The following is a 20,036-nucleotide window of genomic DNA, read 5'->3' as shown; positions in this document are numbered from 1 at the left end:
AATTTATGGCTTCTCTGTTAAGGGGAAGATAGTTTGTTCAGTGATTGTTTTCTGATGTAAGTATTTCTCTACATGAAATTGGCTTGAACTATTATGTCTTGTGTGTTGTATAATATTATATGATATACTGTATGATATTCCTTGATCTGCATTCTATCATGTAGGAATCAAAAAAAATTGTGACATGGGTATATTTAATCTGTCTGGGCTCATCTTTTAGGCAATCTGCATATTTGCATGCATTAATTTTAAATCTACTTATGTCATGATGGAAATACTTTTGCTACACAGTAGTATTCATGCTGTCAGTGTACATCCATGCACAGCAAAATTTCCCTCTTGGCTCATCTCTATTCATAAACAAATGTCACAAAGAAGTTAATACTCTGCAGTTTTATAGTAACTACTGTATCGTGCCTCAAATCAGCATTGGCAAAAGGTACATATTTTGCAAAACTCATTATTAGCATTATTTGTATTTTATAGTAACTTATAAAAACTTGGAAGAATTTTTTATATGAAGGTACAACTCTCATAAGCTGTCCCTCGTAAGGGACAATGTAAATAACTAAATATCAAGGACTCTGATAAGGTATATAATTTTTTTGGCCCAAAAAAAGTCTGCTGAAAGCCAGTAAGAAATTAGTAGAGCCCTTTTAAAGATGTGTCTTTCATGAAAAATGGGAGTGAGTGGACCAAGAGCATTACTTGATGTACCAGCATGAGCAAAGAAAGAAAGAAAATACAGATCAGAGGGGCAGCATGAAATCCTTGTTATTACAAAAGCTTGCAGTGCCATGATGTGCATTTGCAGGGTAATTCCAGGAAAGATCTCCATTTTTCTGGGAAAGAAGCTGTCACCTAGCAGAGGCCTTTTTCTGCACTCTATTAAGATACATCCGGTCCAGCATGAAATACAAACTGGAAGGGATACAAAAATCCTCAGAACAAATGCCATGAAAGCCAAGAGATATCTGAGCCATATTTCAGACAAATCACAAATTGACAATCAAATTGTGGTACTTTGCAAAATCAGAAGGAGCCATGACATTTTATTTTTGCTTGAGGCAAGTAAATGCCATTTTAGAATTTGATGACTGCCTCATTCTATGGATTCGCATTTAATAGCAAAGACAGTATGTGGTTTTTCCTGTGCTTCACTAAAGGATATTGACAGATTTCTTCTCATGCCTGGCTCCTGTACGAATTTAGAAAGATGCTCTTTAGGCTGCAGAGATTAATGGACATATCATAGATCAATGGGTGGTTTCCTGAGGCTTTATGCACAGTACACCATTGCATGTCTTAACATGTAATTTGCAGTGCATAAAGGGAGTTTACTTTGAAACAGCTGTTAGTGGTCTAGCAGTTTGTTCAAAGATGGATATTGTGCATCCAAATGAGCAGTCGGCCTACACAAGGCTTAGCACTTTGGTTATAGGTAGGTAGAGAGGACCCTGGAGTAAAAGAATATTAAAATTGTGAATAAAAATATAATAAGAGTTGGTTAGAAGAGAAAAAAAGGCAGCTTGTTAGGATAGAATACTGAAAGAAGAAAATATAAGGGCAAGGATAGAGAAACTGTGAAAGAAAGATGCAAAAACTATAAGAGCAAAACAGAGAAGAAAAATATCTGAGAAGAAGGAGAAAAGGGAATGTCTTCTTACTGTTTGAAATAATGAGTTGTGAGACAGACTGGAGTTCTGCCTCAAGCACAGCTGGTATATGTAATGGGAAACCAAAAGTAAATATTATAGCAGAGAGCTTTAGCCAACAAAGGGGTATAACCTGGGACATGGGATGACATAGTGGTCCAAGACCCACAGATTGATTACCCTGACTGCTCTGCTGCACTTGCACAGCAGCTTGCTGGAGCTCTCCCCCATGTGCTAGCTAGTGCTTGAGCTAGAACTGTGAACCTGGTCTCATTGCACGGAGGTCCACTACTGGGAACTGTGAGCCAAGTGTTACAGAGCCTTTCTTTAGCTCAGTAGGAACCAAATAACATTTGATAGAAAAAAATAGTACTCGACAGAATCCACATATGGTTTTTTTGCTCATTTCCCCTCCTCCATCCCCACTCATCCATAAATCAATGTGGTAATTGCCTCCATACAATCAGCTGAGAGAGAATGTGGTTGTTCACTGTTTCGTAATTTTAGACTGTTACAAGCCATTTACTCATGTGCTTTAGGCATGATTGTGCAGTTGTAGCTCCTCTTTTGTGCCTGTACTGCCCTCATTGAGTGGGATGCAGGGTAAACATTTGCCAGATTGTTTCAGAGGATTCTTGTCCGAAGTGTGCTCCACCACAATCAAGTCTCTGTCAAGTAACTCCAAAGGATTTCCTCTGCAGCTTCCAGAGCGGGTTTTTTGATTGGTTGGGTTTTTTTGTTTTGTTTGTTCATTTGCTTGGGGTTTGGTTTGGTTTTGTCCTTCTGGTGGGCCCAAGGCCATAAGCTTCAGTGGCATGTTCAGCCACTGCACTTGTGGTCTGGCCCAGAGAGATGGCCACCCTTCCATGGCTCTCCTTACAAAGGGCTGGAGATCTCATGAGTGGAGAAAACATCCTTGCAACAGATCCATTATGTATTTTTATGTAGTTGGTGCTAAGTAGCAGAAGAAACAGCAAATTCTTTAGGAAGTGAGTTCCTGTGTATTTTGCACTTTATTTTCAGTCTGGGAAAACTTTGTTTCTGTTTTTATACAAGAGATGTATTCAGTAGGTCCCTGAATGCACTGCACTTCAGCTTAAATGAATTGTTCATCCCTGATCTTGCCTATAGAAATATACCCTCATCATGTCAAGATGTGGACGTCTAATGACCTAATCTAGAAATTCAATCCAAAACCTCATACTGAGGAAATTTGATGGAAAGTGCCGATTGGAGAGTATCTTTCATGCTCGCATATGTGTCTAAACAAGCCCTGAGTGGCTGGGCCACATAACTATAGCTAGGTACAATTTTGAAAATCCATACAATCTTTTGGAACAATAACATACAATTACAAAATGGTGGCTTGAGATCTTCCCTTTAAAAATTTTTACCTCGTGCCTGTACTGCCAAGATACAAACATACCCATTAATCAAGGCATACCACAACCCTGTCTTTCCTTGAAAAATGCTTGCTCAGTGAACATGCTACTTTCAATTACAAACAGAGTTCAAGCATGCCTTGGCCATTTGAAGCATTGCTCACAGTTTTCCATGCTGTGAAGAGGCACTGTGGTGTGTTACCTGAAAAAAAATCTCTCCTTTATATTCAGCTAACATTTCAGGCAGCACTTTGGAGCCTGGGAGAGATTATTGCTCATGATTGCTATTCATAAAGTTCATAGCTGGTCTCCTTTTTTTTCTGTAAAGAATGCTATTTTCCCCCTCCCATTTCTTCCAGATTGTTTTATTTCCTAGGAAGCTCTGGAGCAATTTATATGCTTTTTGGGTCATGCAAGAAATTTTGTAGCCAGCTGAGCAACTGGATGGAAGTTATGTGTTCTCCAGCTCAGACAGATGGTCTTGTTTGGCTGTCACGTTTTAACTCTGTAGCCTACCAAGGATTTGTCATTCTTTTCAGAGCTATTACTAATATTTTGAACTCCCACAGAATCTTCCTATCGAAGTCTCGAAGCTCTTCACAAACATGATAGTATTTAGCCTTCATATTAGTCTACTGAATAAAGAGATTAGTATTGTCATTTTACAGATGGAAAAGCTGAGACATGAGGAGGAGTAGGGCTAGTTGTCTAAATGAGATATCTGACATCAGGTAATAGAGTTCTTGTTCAGACATGCTGGTAACAAGTTATGCATGAGAATGTCACTAAATTTTGCAAATACTAATTCAGTTGCTGTTGTTGCTATTATATTTTACAACAAGAGTTGTATCCAACACTATAGACAAACTGGAATGGCAGCTGGTAAAGCACAGGCCTGACAAATTTTGAAAGGTGACAACATGGTGGGAGAAATGAAAAAAAAAATTGAAAAGAGAGGTGAGCCTGTAAGGCACATGTGATCAAAAATGAACCTGTTATAATTTTTGTATTACAGCAGACTTCTGAGGTGATCTGAGATACTGGTGAGTACAGACAGGACATTTTGCACTGAAGATGTCAGTGTTACCGGTTCCGTCCAGTGTTACCGGTTCCATCCTTCCTTCTGCAGCCTGTGAACACCCATACACACTCACTGACTTCTCCAAGCTTTGCTGATACCAGTAGTATTTAGATGTGTGTGGCTCAGATACTGGGGGACTCGTGTCATAGCAGAGGGAATCCATTAGAGGCAGGTAATATGTGACTTACACAGAGATCCATCAGTGCTTTACGTTTTCCTGTCACTCTTTGTGGATGAAGAAGACAGACCATGCAAACCTGTAGGTCTCTGATTAAGAGCAAAGTCTAAACTTGCATTTCTTGTACCTGCAATCTTGTATTCTCAGCTGCATGTAGAGATAGGGAAAGTGAGTCATTTTTCATACCATCAACAGCTGGTCAGAGGTTCATTGCTGGAGGAGAAGATGATGCCAAGGTCTTTTTCACAAATTACAGCATCTCTAGTGTACATTTCCTTTCAGTTTCTTGCTTCTCTTCCCATGCATGTTCTCTTTAATTAGCTTTCCTTTTGTTCCTTTGCTGCATTTCTTACCCTTCTTGTGTTTTTTTGGCATTCTCCCAATGTAATCTGTATGGCTTTTAAAATAATTTTATAAATCCTTTGAACTAAAGGATCTGTTGATCTCAATCTCTTACTCTCCTGGTTATGCAAGGGCAGAGACAGTGTGTTACTATCTGCAGTGACAGCCCACACTGCCATCTTTATCTGTAGACGTGGTGAATTTAGGACAAAAAAACCTCCTAACAGCTACAAGATGTTTTGAAGCTCAGCCAGGACAAAGAGACAATATTTAAAAAATCTTTTCCTCTTTCCTTTCCAGATTGGGCAGCCTTTCTTTCCTTAACATCTCATAATATCAGAAGAGGAAAGAACATTGAAGTGGACAGTTCAAACTGAGAGAGTTAGCTTTTTAAGTGGACGAGTTAGATCAAGAGCCAAGATTAAAATTGCAGTTTATCCCATTTTTTCATTTTATTGCAGTTATCATTCAAATCTTGGCAGAGGCAACATCTGGAACAATATTCATTTTAATGTGACATAAATTATCATCATAAGGAATATGGCAGAATGATCAGCAGCTAGAGAGAAATAATTTCTGAGATGGATAGCTAATGTTTCTTGACAATTCAGTCAATTAAGAAGTATGATTGCTTATTTGATCACATCAGTTAAATTACTGAAACAAATAGTAATGGAACAATATGAGATGCAGATGTGATGAAAAAATATTTTGAAGCATTATTTCACAGATCTAAATCCTGAATAGCTTCCAGAGGCAGTTGTTCCACAGAAATAACAGGACATATCTTGAGTGACAACAGAATAGATGAAAGAAACAGAAAAATAAGTTGTCAGTCTGGCACAAAAGTTTCTTAACTATGGGTACTGTATCTACATTTTGTTTACAAAATACAGCAAGCCTGTTAAGCCTCTAAATTTATGTTTACTCTCATTTGGATTGTTAGAGCCAGACAGCTAGGCAAGACAGCACAAACACAAGACCCAGACGCTGCATGAACCAAAAGCCATCCTAGAGCTACAGTGAAACATAGGTTTAACTTCCCCAGAGATTTTATCTTGTAACGTTGGACAAACTGTTTCACTTGCCTGGGCCTCCATATCTTATCTGTGCAGAACAAAGACGGTCATGCCATGCACTTTACTGCTTAGTAGGATGAGGCTCATGCATGAGTTGTGGGCATTGGTGAAAATCTCAATACTTGGGGGACAACCAAGAGTTTTGCCAATACAAAACAATCCAAAGAGAGAGAAAGCACATTTAAATTAGGCTGCAAAAATATACAGCCAGGATATATTTATAAGAGTATGGAGCATTCAACATGAGCTCTGAACAGAGGTGTTAGGTCTGCACATCTGTACTGATATCACCCCACCTGGCTCAGAAAATGATGACCATTTTCTGGTGTTATTTGGTTAGACCAGAAGTCTCTTAGCAATAATTAGTAGTTTTGCATAGTAATCACAGAAAGCAATTCTCCTGCTTTTGTTTGTAAGAGACCTCCCAGCATTAAATTTCTTCTAATAATGTTTTCCCATTGCTGGCAAAGCATTTTTATAATGCTTTAAGGATGTGCACTGGTGGTTTCCTCCAGGAAAACCTCCCTGCTAGTGCCGAGGAGCTGATCCCAAAATCCAAGTCAGAGAGGTCGAATCCAGGAAAAAATAGTAAAGTCTGATGTCAGAATTAAACTGTTCACTGATGCTTTGATCGTCTCCATGAGACACTGTGATGGGGAGATAAAATGGACAATAAACATTCCTGGGCAGCTGGAGTATATCAGGTCTGGCACAGGTAAAGGATTTAGTCTTCTGCTCAAAAAACAGCATGGCTGCAGAAGGTATAACGGGATTTGTGAAGTACTGAACTGATTTAAACTTACCTGGTCATCCATGATAGACAGGAAGTTGTTAAGAAAAAAAAGAGAGGGGGAAAGAGAAAGAAAAAACAGAAAAAATAACAGGTTAACATTATTATTATCCTAATTTAAAAATTTAATATTAACATGAAAGCCAGGCCAATATATTTGAAGGCTTTCACAGGGACCCCTAAATATTTTACACAGGTTCATACAGATATATTGGTCTTAAAAATTTCAAAGTTCCAACCAGACTGTTTTGAATACTCAGCATTCAAAACAGTCACCTAGTCCAGTATCAATGACACATTCCCACTTTCTCCAAAAATAACCCTACAACCTTGTTCGTTCCAGGCAAAACTCTTGCACAGGGCTTGTGCTCATTAAAAGTAAAAAATTGACCACATTATGTACAAAGCTGCTTAAGATTACTTTCTATAAATAGAGCATTTCTTCTTAAGCAATATTTTAGCCTCAAATTGCTGGGTCTGGAGCAGGAATTGCTAAGTGAAATTCCATGCAGATCAGACTTTGACTTAAAGATATGAAAACTCCTAAATGAGTGTAGTTAGTTTACCTGGCTTGTGCTCCTGATGCATGTGATTTCTTTGACTATTTCATACTTTTTAGCAGAAATAAACATTTGTCCCTAAATTTTCCCTAAAAATATTTATTATTGTTCTTGTGTGTAGAACCCATTCAGCATCCCAGCCAAAGAATAGAAATAATATGTGAATTAGTTGACCAGTTTCACATCACTGACTAAAGAAAAAAACAAGTAACTGGACAACATAAAACCAATTCCTAGGCTTCAGTTCAGTGAGCAGCTTTAATGAATGTACTCAAATAATGAGGAGTTCAGAAATCAAGAACAAGTCAGAGAAAGAAGAGAAGGTTGAACTTACTGGGTGCTGTATTTGTGGTATACATTTCTGTTGTGAGGCTGATACTCTCCTCTATATTTTTCTTACCACCACTGCTGAAGCCCTGGAGCCTCTTTATCCCTTTTCTGTTGTTGGGGCTCCTGAAACTGCTTTATGTCTTTTGTGCCATCATATTTCCTTGCACTGAAAGGTACTGAAAAGCAGCTTACAGTTATGTATAGCCTCACCTTTTACATGTCATCTTAGTAAAGAGACATTATAACATTTCCATTTCAAACCTTTATTTCAGGTTTTGTAAATCCTTCTGCTTCTAATTACATCAGATAGAAGACAGCAGTATAAATGTTAGCCCCACAGACTGATCTGCAAGGAATGGTAGACGTCTATTTTAAAATATGAGTCATCAGAAAAGGCAGTGATTTTGCATAGTCTCTTTTTTTAATACTAGGCTTTAATTCACAAGGGAGCACAAAAGCTCTGACTGCTTACCTTGTAATTTGAGATCAGTTGAGTGGAATTAATGGAACTACATTATTAAGAAATAGAAGGAATCGGCTAAATTTTGTCAAGGGTTGTGGCTTTTGCACTGTTCCTTACATGAAACACAAGAGATTCAGAGCTAATACATAGAATGAAGAAAAAAATACTTTTCTTTATAGAGTATATGAATAGTGACTGCTCTGGGGGTTAATCAGGGCAAACTTTGAGGCTGAATTACCAAGAGGAGCAGTGGATTTCCTTAGAAACAGCTACTGTTTTGCATCATATAGGCCATTACTTTGCTGAGTGAAAATTGGTATCCTTGGGAAATTGGTATTTTGGGAATGAAATGCAGGAGCTGCTGCTTGGAACAGTGAAGCACTGGTGCAAGCTACCTGAATACTGGGAAATAGCTTTCATTTGTGGTTCTGAATAGGTGGTGCCTTCTTTATGAAGTGTGCAAGGCACACCCCAGGATAAGGGTTGAGCCAGGGATTATCTGAGACCATGTGCCCCCTACAATTCCATCAGACAGGATGCAGGAATTGCCTGCAGAACAGGCACTGAGAGCTGGATAGTGTACTCACTGCTGGCTTTGCTAGGCTGAGACAATCAAGGAGCCAGCAAGCAGGTCAGGCTGTTGTGGTCCAGGTGAGCAGAGAGCTAGACAGGTACAATCCTGCCTGGGGGTACACTGGGTGCCATGGTTGTTGGTCTGTCTGTCCCCTGTTCGATGCCAGTAACAGCAGGAGTACCACGGGTCTGTCCTGGGACTTGTCCTGTTTAATACCATTTTCAATGACCTGGAGGAGGCAACAGAAGGCACTTCTGTGGGGTTTGCAGGTGACACCATACGGTGGGGGGACCTGCTGACAGGCAGGAGGGCAGGCTGGAGGAACAGGCCGGCGTGGATGCTGTTGGGCATAGATGGGTAGAAAGTTGTGCTGCCTCATAAAAGCAGAGGATGTGATACAAAATGTACAGCTCCTTCACAGCCTCCTCCAGCTGTCTTGTTTACAGTGCAGCTTTACTTGTTAGTTGTATTTTGTTTAATCTCTCTTTGCAAGTGATCTACTGGGCATTGACCAGTGCCAAGGGCAAGGAAGCATCACTCCACAGAACTATGCTTACTTCAGCTTTCAGTATGTTACTGTTTCTCTTCTTGTCCCTCAGGCCCTCATAAATCTCATAAAATCCTTTTCAGATTGAAATCCTACTCTTCCCAAGCTGTAACATGTTTTACAGCATGTATTTCTCTATAGTTATCTTGGTCTCTTGTTGACGGTCTTTAGGTAGCAGTTCCTTGGCTGGTAAATATCTTCCTTATTCTTAAATCTATCCACTTGCTTTTGTTCAGAGCAATGCATGGGGATAATAAATTGGCCCACAAGTGCCTGAAATGGCTTAGTTCTTTCTGTTGTGCCAGTGTTTCATAATACTGAATCCTGGGAATGTCTTGAAGAAGCCAACAGCATCTTCCCCACTTGCACATCTCCCAGAAGAGCTGCAAGCTGCCCAGATTTCTCTAGTAAACTCACTCAATGGATGTCCTTCCATAAACAGTGTTCCAGTAGTTTAATAGATTTATTCCAGAATATGAAAATAAACAGTTGTTTCAAATGCCAGTTTTAAGACTTGCAAAATGGAACTATGTACATGCATAAGATGAGAGCATAAATCAGCTCAGTAAAACAGCTTTGTAAATATTTATGAGCACAGGGCTCCTCATTTCACACATTTTACTCCTTCTCTGTCCTCATCTTAAGTTTTCACTTGCTTTATTTTATGGCTGGTAGTTTGGGCTGAGTACCTGACATTGCTGAATTGCTGCCTGTTTTCCCCAGCATTGCACATACCACAATCCTAGACCTTTAGTGACTGCAGGTGAATGCATGATCTACAGACAGAAACACCTTTGCATGGAGGGACGTATTCTGAATTCTGATGGACCCACGTTGTGTTGTGTGAAGTTTAGCAGGCACCACACTGATGAGCCAAAGCACAGCCTGGAGTTTCCTGCTTGAGCTGGCACCCCTCATTTGGCTGCAGGTGAGGCAGGACCCACATTTCCTCTTTGTGGTGGTATCAGAATGGGGCTGGTTATTCAGAAGGGTGAGGAAAGGAAGATTAAAAAGATGGTTGCTAGGATGAAAGATAAAGGTGTGGAACAACAGAGATGTGAAGCAGCTGTGAAAGAACAGTGGCAAAAGAATCAGAGCTGTCAGGACCCAGCAGAAGCAGTCTAATGGGGCCTACAGAGACGGGTTATCATCTCATGCAAAAATCTTTTGTCTCCCTGTCCACCTTCTCCTGTGGCCATGATCCTTCCCCAGACATCCTGGCCTTTTAGTGGCACAGAGGAGAAGAAATGCCATTTTCACTCCTTCCTTTGCAGCAGTCACAGACAGAAGAAGGATGCAATCATATAGACATTTTCTTTTCAATTTTTATGAAGGTGTGCTCATTATTTCCATTTGTGTCCATGTTAGTGCTGGAATTTCTATTACTCTTCATTAATTCACACCAAAATCTCTGCATTTTCTCCCTATTTCACTAGTATCAGATAGCACCATGTTGATATAATAACCAGAAACAAATTCTAAAAATAAACCTACTGATAATTTCCTAGTGTTTGTTTAACCAGACCCTTGAAGTTCCTGAGTGGTCAGTGGACTGAGATAAGTGCTATCATTTTTCTTCTCTCTTGTCTGCTGGCTTTTCAGCCTTTTTGAACTGCAGCCCACAGGGGGTTGAGCAGGAGGTGCTTGTGGCAATTCAGGATGGATTATTCTCATTGAGGAATTGGCTTCTGCTGTTTCATGAGAGGCTTTGGCAGATCAAAAGCTGTTGCTGCTGAGATCCTGCCAGGCATGCTTTCCATGTATTTCTGTATGTCTTCACTGAAACTGCGTGGGATCAGTGGAATAGGGGAATTTGAGTATGAAAACATTTTTCATTATGTTTACACATCCTAATTAGAGATTTATAAGGACAGCCAGATATGCTGCCATTTAAACAATTACTTGTATTTAATTGTGTTTGCATTTTTATTAGGGAAATATAACAGAGAAAGATAACTTATTAATTTACATGCAGACTTATCAGAAGATTTCTGTACATTGTACCAATTTACATCATTTAATGTCTTAGCATGCATTTAATCATATTCATGCAAATTTAAGTGTCTTCCTGACTGCAGTGGTATCATTCATTAATAGTTACCCTGAACTCTGATGATCATAGATTGGGCATAAACCCAAAAAACTATTTTCTTCAAAAAGTAGATTTTGGAAAGCTTATTGGCAATTCTTCCTGAAGTTGTGACTCATTTTGTATTTTTAGACACTGCTCAAGCACAACTGCTGGTGTACTTGAGGAAAAAAAATGCTCTTTGATCAAGTAGAATGTTTGTCTCTGGTGAGCTGTGCTTGAGGCTTTTATTCTTTCATTTGCATAGTCTGCAGTCACTGGCATTCCCCAAGGATCAATACTGGGCCCATTCTTTTCCAACTTATCAGTGGCATAGAGGCCCCCTCAGCCAGTTTGCTGATGACACTGAACTGGGGGAGTCATGGATCACCTGAAGGCTCTGCTGCCATTCCATGGGACCTTGATGGGCTGGAGAATTGGGCAGAGAGCAGCACAATGGGTACAAGGGCAAGTGCAGGGTCCTGCACGTGGGGAGGAAAACCCCAAGTGCCAGCACAGACTGGGCACTGACCTACTGGAGAGCAGCTCTGTGGAAAAGGACCTGGGGTTCCTGGTGGATGACAAGTTGTCCATGAGCCAGCAGTGCCCTTGTGGCCAGGAGGGCCAATGGTGTCCTGGGGAGCATTGGGAAGAGTGGCCAGCAGGTTGAGGGAGATGATCCTGCCCTGGTGAGGCCACCTCTGGAATGCTGTGTCCAGTTCGGGGCTTCTCAGCACAAGAAAGACAAGGAGCTACTGGAAAGGGTCCAGTAGAGGCCACAAAGACAATGTGGGGTCTGGAGCATCTCCTATGAGGAGAGACTGAGGGAGCTGGGCCTGTTCTGTCTGAAAAAGAAAAGTCCAAGAAGGATCTCATTAATGCATTTAAACCTCTCAAAGGAGGGTGCCAAGAGGATGGTGCCAGACTCTTTTCAGTGGTGCCCAGCGACAGGATGAGGAGCAATGGCCATAAACTAAAACATGAGGAAGAACTTATTTCCACTGAAGTTGGCAGAGCACTGGAACAGGCCACCCAGGGAATGGATTCTCCATCTGGAGACATTCAAAACCTACGTGGATGAGTTCCTTTGTTACCTGCTCTAGGTGACCCTGCTTTGATGGGAGGGTTGGACTGGATGATCTCCAGAGCTCTCTTCCAACCCTAACTGTTCTATGATTCTGCTATAGTTAGTAAAAAAATATATAAGGTCTTTTGTAGGTAACTTAACTTTCAAGTGTGTCCCTTCACCTCATGTTTCCTGATAGCCAATTGCATCCACGGCTTTCTGCAGCCCCCAAGTTGTTTTTTCAAGATATAATGATCTGCTCATCCAGAACAGGGCTGGGGTGCAATCCACATATGATGAGCCAAGGTCATTGGAATTTAAAAATGTGGAGCAGCCACTATGAACATTTCAAGAGCACCTTGAAAGCAATTAATGATGATACCACTTTCCATCTACTTCCTAGAAAAAAGAGAGCATCATTCTGTTTTTTTAACAGAACCTCTGATTCTTTGAAATTAATTAAGAACAAGAATGTCTCCTCATACTAGCAGATACCTTGTGTAGATGAACAAGCCAAGTCTGAGATGTGTCCTTGAATGTGCAGAAACAGTTCTATTTATGCAACAGGGAGCAGCATACAAACCCTCAGAAGCAGTGGTCATGATGTTACATACCTACTTTCACTGCAGTCCCACTCCTTCATCTTGGACAATCTAGGAGTGGGTTCCCTGATGAAGCTTCCTCTTAAATTTATGCCTCTCCAGAGACCTGAGATTGTCAAGGACCTCTGTTTGCAACACTAACTACAGTAAATGCTATTGTATTATCCAACAGTAGCAAATTAAATAATCCCACTCCCGTCACTTTCTAACAGGATAATGTTAAAGGCATTCCTCTGGGATGGAGAGTAATAATTTGCTAATTCCCCTCAGTATTTAATGCTTCTCAGTATTGCAGCTAATTTTCTCTGAGTACCTTATTAACATTCACAATGACTTTGCAGTCCCACCCTAATAGCTCTCTGCAGAGGCAGTGACTGTGAAGGTGAGAGCTGACAGTGACACATTTTCCTCCTTTTTCCTCTACAGACTGTATTATCCTGGTTTCCATCCACTGAGGGCTGTCCAGCTGATGCGAGTGGGCAAACTGCAGTACAGTCAAGGCATGGTTCCACAGGCACTGGAAACCTTGAAACAGGTCAGTATGGTGAAATATTTTTTCTCTATCCTGATCCCTTGCTTCCCCCAAAACTGCTGTGTGATTCCCCTCCTCATGCCTTTGGATGCTCCTCACCACTCCTTCCAGCAGTGGTGTTTCCCCAGGCTGCAGCTGGTGTGGTGATGGGTCACTGTTGCTCAGCACAGCATTTCAGGCACTGACATTCTCCAGCATCAGTTACAGCTCAAAGGTGCCTGGATGAAAAATTACTATTAGTTCTGGAGAGATAAATTATCTCAGTGCTTCAAATGTTCTTTATTCCCATAGCAAAGTGATTCTGAGACCACTGAAAGTACAGAAACAGGAGGAGTGCTGCAGTTTCTACCCTCCTTATTCCCTATCAGGTTCTGTGATTTCAGGCTGGAAAACTTTGTCTTCAACGTATTTTATTGTGAGCCACACTGAAATCAACAGGCATGTCCCTTGATCCCTTGTGTTTCTTGTTGTTCATAATCTTTGATCTGGTTTTGCAGCTGTGCTTTCTTAGTTACATTTCAGCTTTAAGCCATCCCTCTTGTACCTGAGCTGACTTTTATATTCATTCTCTTGTACCTCAGGCTCTTGTTTGTCCTGCTGTTATATTGCTGTTAGTATCATCTTAAGTATATTAAATAATCCCTTTCCATGTGCAACATGTCCTCAGGATGTAGAATCTTGCCTCCCATCTCAAGCCCTCAATCACTGCTGGGGCGCATTTCTCTCCCTGGAAGATGTGCTGCCTCTAGTGTCCTTCAAAAAGGTCTCATTCTCTTCTGTCGTTGACTGTCCTGTGATCAGCTTGCCCTGAAGACACTACATGCTCCATGTGACTCCCTGTCCTGGCGCTTGGCTCCCCTCCAGTTCCTGACACAGCTCCTCATTTGCCTTTGCTGGGTGCTGCCAAAAGCCACCTGGCCCAGCTGCCTGCCTGTGTCTGCTGGGCAGGAGTGGGCCCAGCTCTGGCACCAGTGCTGGCAGGGAGTGAAGAATTTGGCTCTACATTCCCTTCAATTCATGTTCATGCTGTATGAAGTGCTTCGTGGCAACTGCTTGGGATAGAAGGGGATGGGTGTCTCCACTGGAGGTGAGGGAGGGGTGCATGTTCCCCTCCTGCCCGGGTCCCCTTTAAATATAGTATCAGTCATGACTCTCTAGATAGTAGGATTTTGTACTTACCTTTCTTCAACCCCTATATCTCTTTGGTGATTAATGATGCAAGCTGAATAATTTTCATATGTTGAAGTAATAAATTAGTATTTAATATGATGCCACTCTTGCTAAGTCTTGGTATAACTTAAATCTTCACTAGATATATTTTACTTGAATTATAGCCAATTCTGATCATTATAAAGCAGGCAGAAGAGTAATCAATTCTATTTTATGTATTATTCAGAAGTATGTCATATATCTGTCATGTGCCAGGTAATCCCTCTGCTCTTCCCCCAAAATATTTATAATTTCCAAACATTCAGACTTTCCCTTTTAGCAGTGGAATGAATGAGACTCCAGTCAGAGGAGCTTCTGTTTGCATTGACACTGCTACAATTATATCAACAGGCATTGTTCTAATTGCATTTCTAATGTGATACTGCATTAGATCAAACTGGAGCAAATTCCCCTAGAGAAAAATGAATGCTGCTGGTCAGTGAAGGTGGACATTGCAATGGGGATTTATATGTTTTTGGTGAAGAAGCTGCCCATTGCAAGCCAGATTGCTACGCTTTGATCCCTTGGAAACTGAGCAATGCCTAACACAGAAACCTTTTCTAGGCTGTGACCTCCTCTTTCTCTGCAAAGGGACATTAAGGGGCTGCTTGCCCTTCTGTGTCATACTTCAGTGAGCCTCTAATGGAGGCTCCATTGGTGCTCCCCAAGGACACAGTAAGTGCTTTACAACTGAGGTGTAGAATCCTGTCGTGGCTTTGCCTATTCCCTATTCAGCCTCCTTTTTCACCCAAGTGTGGGAGAAGGAGAGACTGAACTCCCACTCCCTGGGAGCACAGCTGAGAGGAGGAAGAACTTCTTGCCATCCTGTTTATCTGTGTAACTTCTTCAGATGAGCTCTGCAACCGATTCACTTCCTTGCTTTCTACACTGGAACAAATTAGAGGAAGATATAATTCCCAGTTTGTTGTGACTAAAGGATGTGATTCCTAATATTAGTCAGATAATGTCCTAGAGTTATATGAGAACACAATTTGCCCCTTTGTGATTAGATGTGTCAGCAGAGCATGCCACATGCTCAGAGCAGAAACTCGATTACCTTCTCTGGTTCATTACTCTTCTTAATACACTCTGACACTGAATAGCAGCACCCTGTTGGAACCCTCGTCAGACTAATTTCACTGTGGCATTAAGAAGAAGGATATGGAAGGTGCAGAGGAATTGGGATCTGAGTGGAATTCACCTCACATAAAAATCCTGTTTAATCAGGCACAGCCTCAGAGCTGCTGGGGATTGACAGCCTCTGCAGCAGATACATGCTCTGTTAAAATCAGGGCTTGGCTCTGCAGCCCAGCCCTCACTGCTGCTCTCTGTGCCGCAAAAAAATGAATCACTATCCTAAACACCTTGCTCTTAGAGCCCTATGGGTTTAGCTCTCTGCCCTGTACCCCTGAAGAAGGCTTAAATAATGTGGAGGGCTTTAAATTGGCCATTAGAAAGAAATCACCCCCTAAACTTATATTAGGCCCTGCAGAATCTTATTTGCTAGATTTTGAAACAGAAGTTTTACAGAGACGCAGTTCTCCTCTGGAATGAAAACTGAAGGTAGTACTTTACAACCAATATATTCTTTTACAATTTATATACATATATATGAAAGATCTAATAGAGGACAGATTGAGTTATAGATCTGGAAAGCTTTTGTCAGCAAAACACAGGAACTGGAGCCCAGTCTGAAAAACAATTAGAAGTGCCTGGCATGACATGGTCATGGGAGTACTTTTGTCCCCCATGAGCTGATGGGTATGGCTGTCTTGTCTCATGAACATCTACAACAGGTGCTGTATGACTTCCCTTCTTATAGAATTCCCTGTTGTGGAGGCAAAAAGCACAGGAACTGGGGTAAAATCCTTCCAAGGTCTCACAGGAACACTGAAGAAATCCATTCTCTAAGTGCTTGCTTCAAACACTGAGTTGTTTACCAGCTGCTATTGATGGTATTCCTGTGCCTGCTTTAACAACTTGTACTCTTCAATCAAGAGAGATGGAAAAGCACAGATACTCCCTCTGAAATACTAGCCTACACTTCCTGCCACTCTGGCTCCTGACCACTTGCTTCCTGCTTTCCCTGTGACAGAGCTGTGCCATCCTGCACCTGCCCACGGTTCCCCACAGCCATGGCCATGGGTATCCTGTCCCATCCCCCTGCAAATCAGGCACAAACACACGCACTGCTCCTCCTTTACACTCATGGAGCAGCGGCCCTACCTCTGCTCTAATGGGGTTTATATTCCTCAGGGTGTAGTTGATGACACTGTGGCCTTTGTTGCCATTGTAGCTTTTCATAATTAGATTTGCTCTTTTAGCTGGGAGGGAGACCACACAGAGCACACGAATCTGCTCAGCCTCAGCTCTGCTTGTGAGCTGTGGGATTGAGAGCAGGGGAATGGGCAGAGAGCCCACCCACATGTTCCTGCTTCTGTCCAGTAAAACAATTCCTTGCACTGGAGCTGAAATTATCCCCAGTTTTGCACTGACCTTTGCCAAAACAGCTACATAGCCTAATACCAGTTGAATTTAGGGATTACTCAAGTCATTGCTGTTCTAACTTTGATGCAGCTGGTTCTGACTTGTACAGCAGTGTGTGAGATGGTACATTGCATAAAAATTATTTCCTCCAAGGAAACAAAAGGATAAAGACTGAGTGCTTTTGTCTACCATACTTATGAAAGAAGTGGAAAGAAAATGTCAGAGGTGGGAGAAAGGCAGCAATGGTAGAATTAACTCAAGATTAGGTTTGATATTAAGGATTATTGGTTTTTAATGGAGGGATATCTATACAGACATCTCTGGCTTGGCATCTCAGGGTGTCAGGGTCCAAGTCCATCACTATGAGCCTGACCTCTATCCTGTAGTGGGGTTGAAGATGCGAGTCAGCTGCCCCAGGACTGTCACTCAGATGTATCCAGATGCACAGCTCTTAGCATACATCATTCACAATAAATCCATCAGCTTTCTGGGACAGGGCATGCAAGCCCTGTGCACCAATATGTCAGGATCCAGGGCCAATTCACACAGCCACTTTGCTCTAGAGTGATCCTGTCCCCTTTTAGTTAGTCTGGGTGCAGCTGCATGTTACAAAATTTCATATTCCTGATTTTGTTTCACATTTCTTTGCCATTTCTAAAAGCAGTGAAAATGCTTTTCAATCTTCTTTTTAACTGTGTAAATTTTATCATTTAGTAGTAGGACACTGTGGTAGCTTAAAACATATTTGACTCGTTTTAGAGCTCCTTGCTCACCATGATTTGTTTTGACTGATATTTCAGCTTGTTTTTCAATCTCGTGCTGCCTCCCTCTTTTAAGAATTAACAAATTTGACGCAAAAATAAACTGTGCTGGAATTTTCATATGCCTGCCAGTCTTCATAATTTGGAAGTAGGCTTTCATTCATTCATTCATTCCTTCCACAAAAATATATATTTACTTTTGTCTATCCAATTTAAATGAAGCCTCTTCCTCAACATTTTTTCCCCAAGAAGAAATGCTGCAATTCAAAGCCAATTTAGCTGAATTTTGTCAGCTACTGGACAAAGAACCCTTTGAAACATAGGCTGCATTTAGTTTTTTGCAATTATTTGGTTTAGGATGATGAAAAATCTCTGATCTTTTCTCTTGTCAGTACACTACTGGCTCCCTTGTTCTGTCTTCAGAAGTGCTGAATCAGCTTCCATCTAGGACTTCCCTCCTTCAGGAGGAATTTAATAGAAGGAAGAAGCAGAAATGCCATATGAAAAGTGATGATCTAAACAAGAGCTGGGCAAAGAGCATTGCAGACATGTGTGTGGCAGGAAATCAGCAACACTACAGGCAATATCAGCAAGCGTAAATTAGCCCAGCAGTAGAAGATGACAGACATACAGAGAAAATAGGCCCTGGCAAGAGTAGCACAGACCCATTCCCCTGCATGCCTTTTGACAGTGAAACTATTAATGTACTCATTTGTTTGATGCTATGTATAGTTGCTCCTGATAGAGTTAAGGTACTTTATTCCATGGGTTAAGCATTAATTCATTTCTAGTTTTACAGTACTTTCAGGCTCCTAACATCATGAACATCACAGTCATCTTTTAAATAATGTATCAAAACCTTGGGTGTTGTAGTTGACCAATCTTGAAATGGCCTTCATGTCTCAGTGCAAAATTATCTCTCTCTGCTATTCCATACACCCAGCTGTGCAATATATTTGTGGGTTTGAACACCTAGGAATAATGTGTCAATGCCTCCTTCTTTGTCAGGGACAAATCACCATGCACTTTAGGATGCTTCACTCCTATTTCAGCCATGCCATGCATTCAAGCCCCCAGGTGCCAGCCATTTGAGGACCAGTTCTTGCAGCCCACCCTGCTCCAGGGTCCAGCCCCTTTGCATGGTCTGCACGATGACTAACATGTCCCTTTCTGTTCTTTCCTAAAGGCCTATAATATTATGAAGGTGACCCATGGGGCAGATCACAGCCTGATGAAAGCCTTGATGGAGATAAAGGAAGAGTGTGAGGCCATGATGAGAATACAGTGAAGATAATCTCTAGTCTGGGAAACAAAGTATTCAAGGCAAAAGAAGATTTTTTTTATTTAATTGTGAAGCTTCTCAATGGTTTTACTGTCTTTTCTTTAGGTCCTATTTGCTTTACAAAAAGGTTTCGTATTCAGTATTTGCTGTATGGTCTGAATTGAGTTGGTGTTTGGCATAATTCCTGTAATTTTCAGAGGATTTTTTTGTCATCAATCATCAGTCTTATTGACAATAACTAACAATACCTAATTATTTGATTGTAAGTATTGGGAAATGCATACAGAGTGTTCATCAGTTACAAAGTGATCTAATTCCATTGATATCAGCAGTCAATTTTTTATATCAGCTTATGCCAGCAATTAGGAATCTCTTGTCAGACATATCATAAATTAAGCAAATGTACTTTTTTCCCTTTGCCTTGCCCTTTGGCGTGGTTTCCAAAAGCCTGATCTAGTGCTCTTTGACATCAAATAAGTTTCCCAATGTTTTATATGGGATTTTCTTCCCTCCCAATAGATCTGCAGGGCTTTGTCTGTCTTCTTCTTCCATCTCATACCTTATAATATTGAATACTAAAATGGATTAAATAAAAAATTTTATCATAGGTGGAAATTGCTTACTCTGCTTTTTCCCCATTTTACCATCTTCAAGTGTTTCTCACTTCATAGCAGTTTGAAAAACCAATATTTGGATTTGTGAGCTCAGTGCTATGGCTTCTAGACCTTTCTGAGTCTGTAGGGTTTGAATGTCACATCCCCAAATAGAGAATCCCAGAGATCTACAGATGAACATTGTCATCCCTGGGGAAGACAAGGATGTCTTGGAAAGCACAGGCACACTATTTCCCCATGCTCATCAGCAAGAGACTTGTTCTTGCCCAAGCTGTTTACTTCCATTTTTAACACAGAAACAAATATTAACAAAAGCCAGTATTTATGACGGACATTGAAACTTAAATAATTTAAGGCCTCTGAAAGTATTGCTTCAGGTGTGTCACTCCTCTAACAATTTATTGCTGCTACTCCAGCCATGACTGTTATTTCAT

The 20,036-nt window shown here is 41.0% G+C and overlaps 1 protein-coding gene across 2 annotated transcripts in view; it reads left to right on the top strand.

The window, feature by feature from the left end:
* The window catches only part of SMYD3 (SET and MYND domain containing 3), a 336,447-nt gene extending 316,844 nt beyond the window's left edge, over positions 1-19,603 (top strand). For both annotated transcript variants that reach the window (XM_031060345.1, XM_031060341.1), the window contains exons 10-11: positions 13,144-13,252; positions 18,893-19,603. In XM_031060345.1, coding sequence (XP_030916205.1) covers positions 13,144-13,252; positions 18,893-18,994 — 211 coding nt within the window. In that variant the 3' untranslated portion in view covers positions 18,995-19,603. The remainder of the gene's footprint in view (positions 1-13,143; positions 13,253-18,892) is intronic.
* Positions 19,604-20,036: the final 433 nt, after the last annotated feature.

The sequence above is a fragment of the Geospiza fortis genome, unplaced genomic scaffold (assembly GCF_000277835.1).
Source record: "Geospiza fortis unplaced genomic scaffold, GeoFor_1.0 scaffold41, whole genome shotgun sequence".
Classification (NCBI taxonomy): Eukaryota; Metazoa; Chordata; class Aves; order Passeriformes; family Thraupidae; genus Geospiza; species Geospiza fortis.
This window is presented reverse-complemented; position numbering and strand designations above follow the sequence as displayed.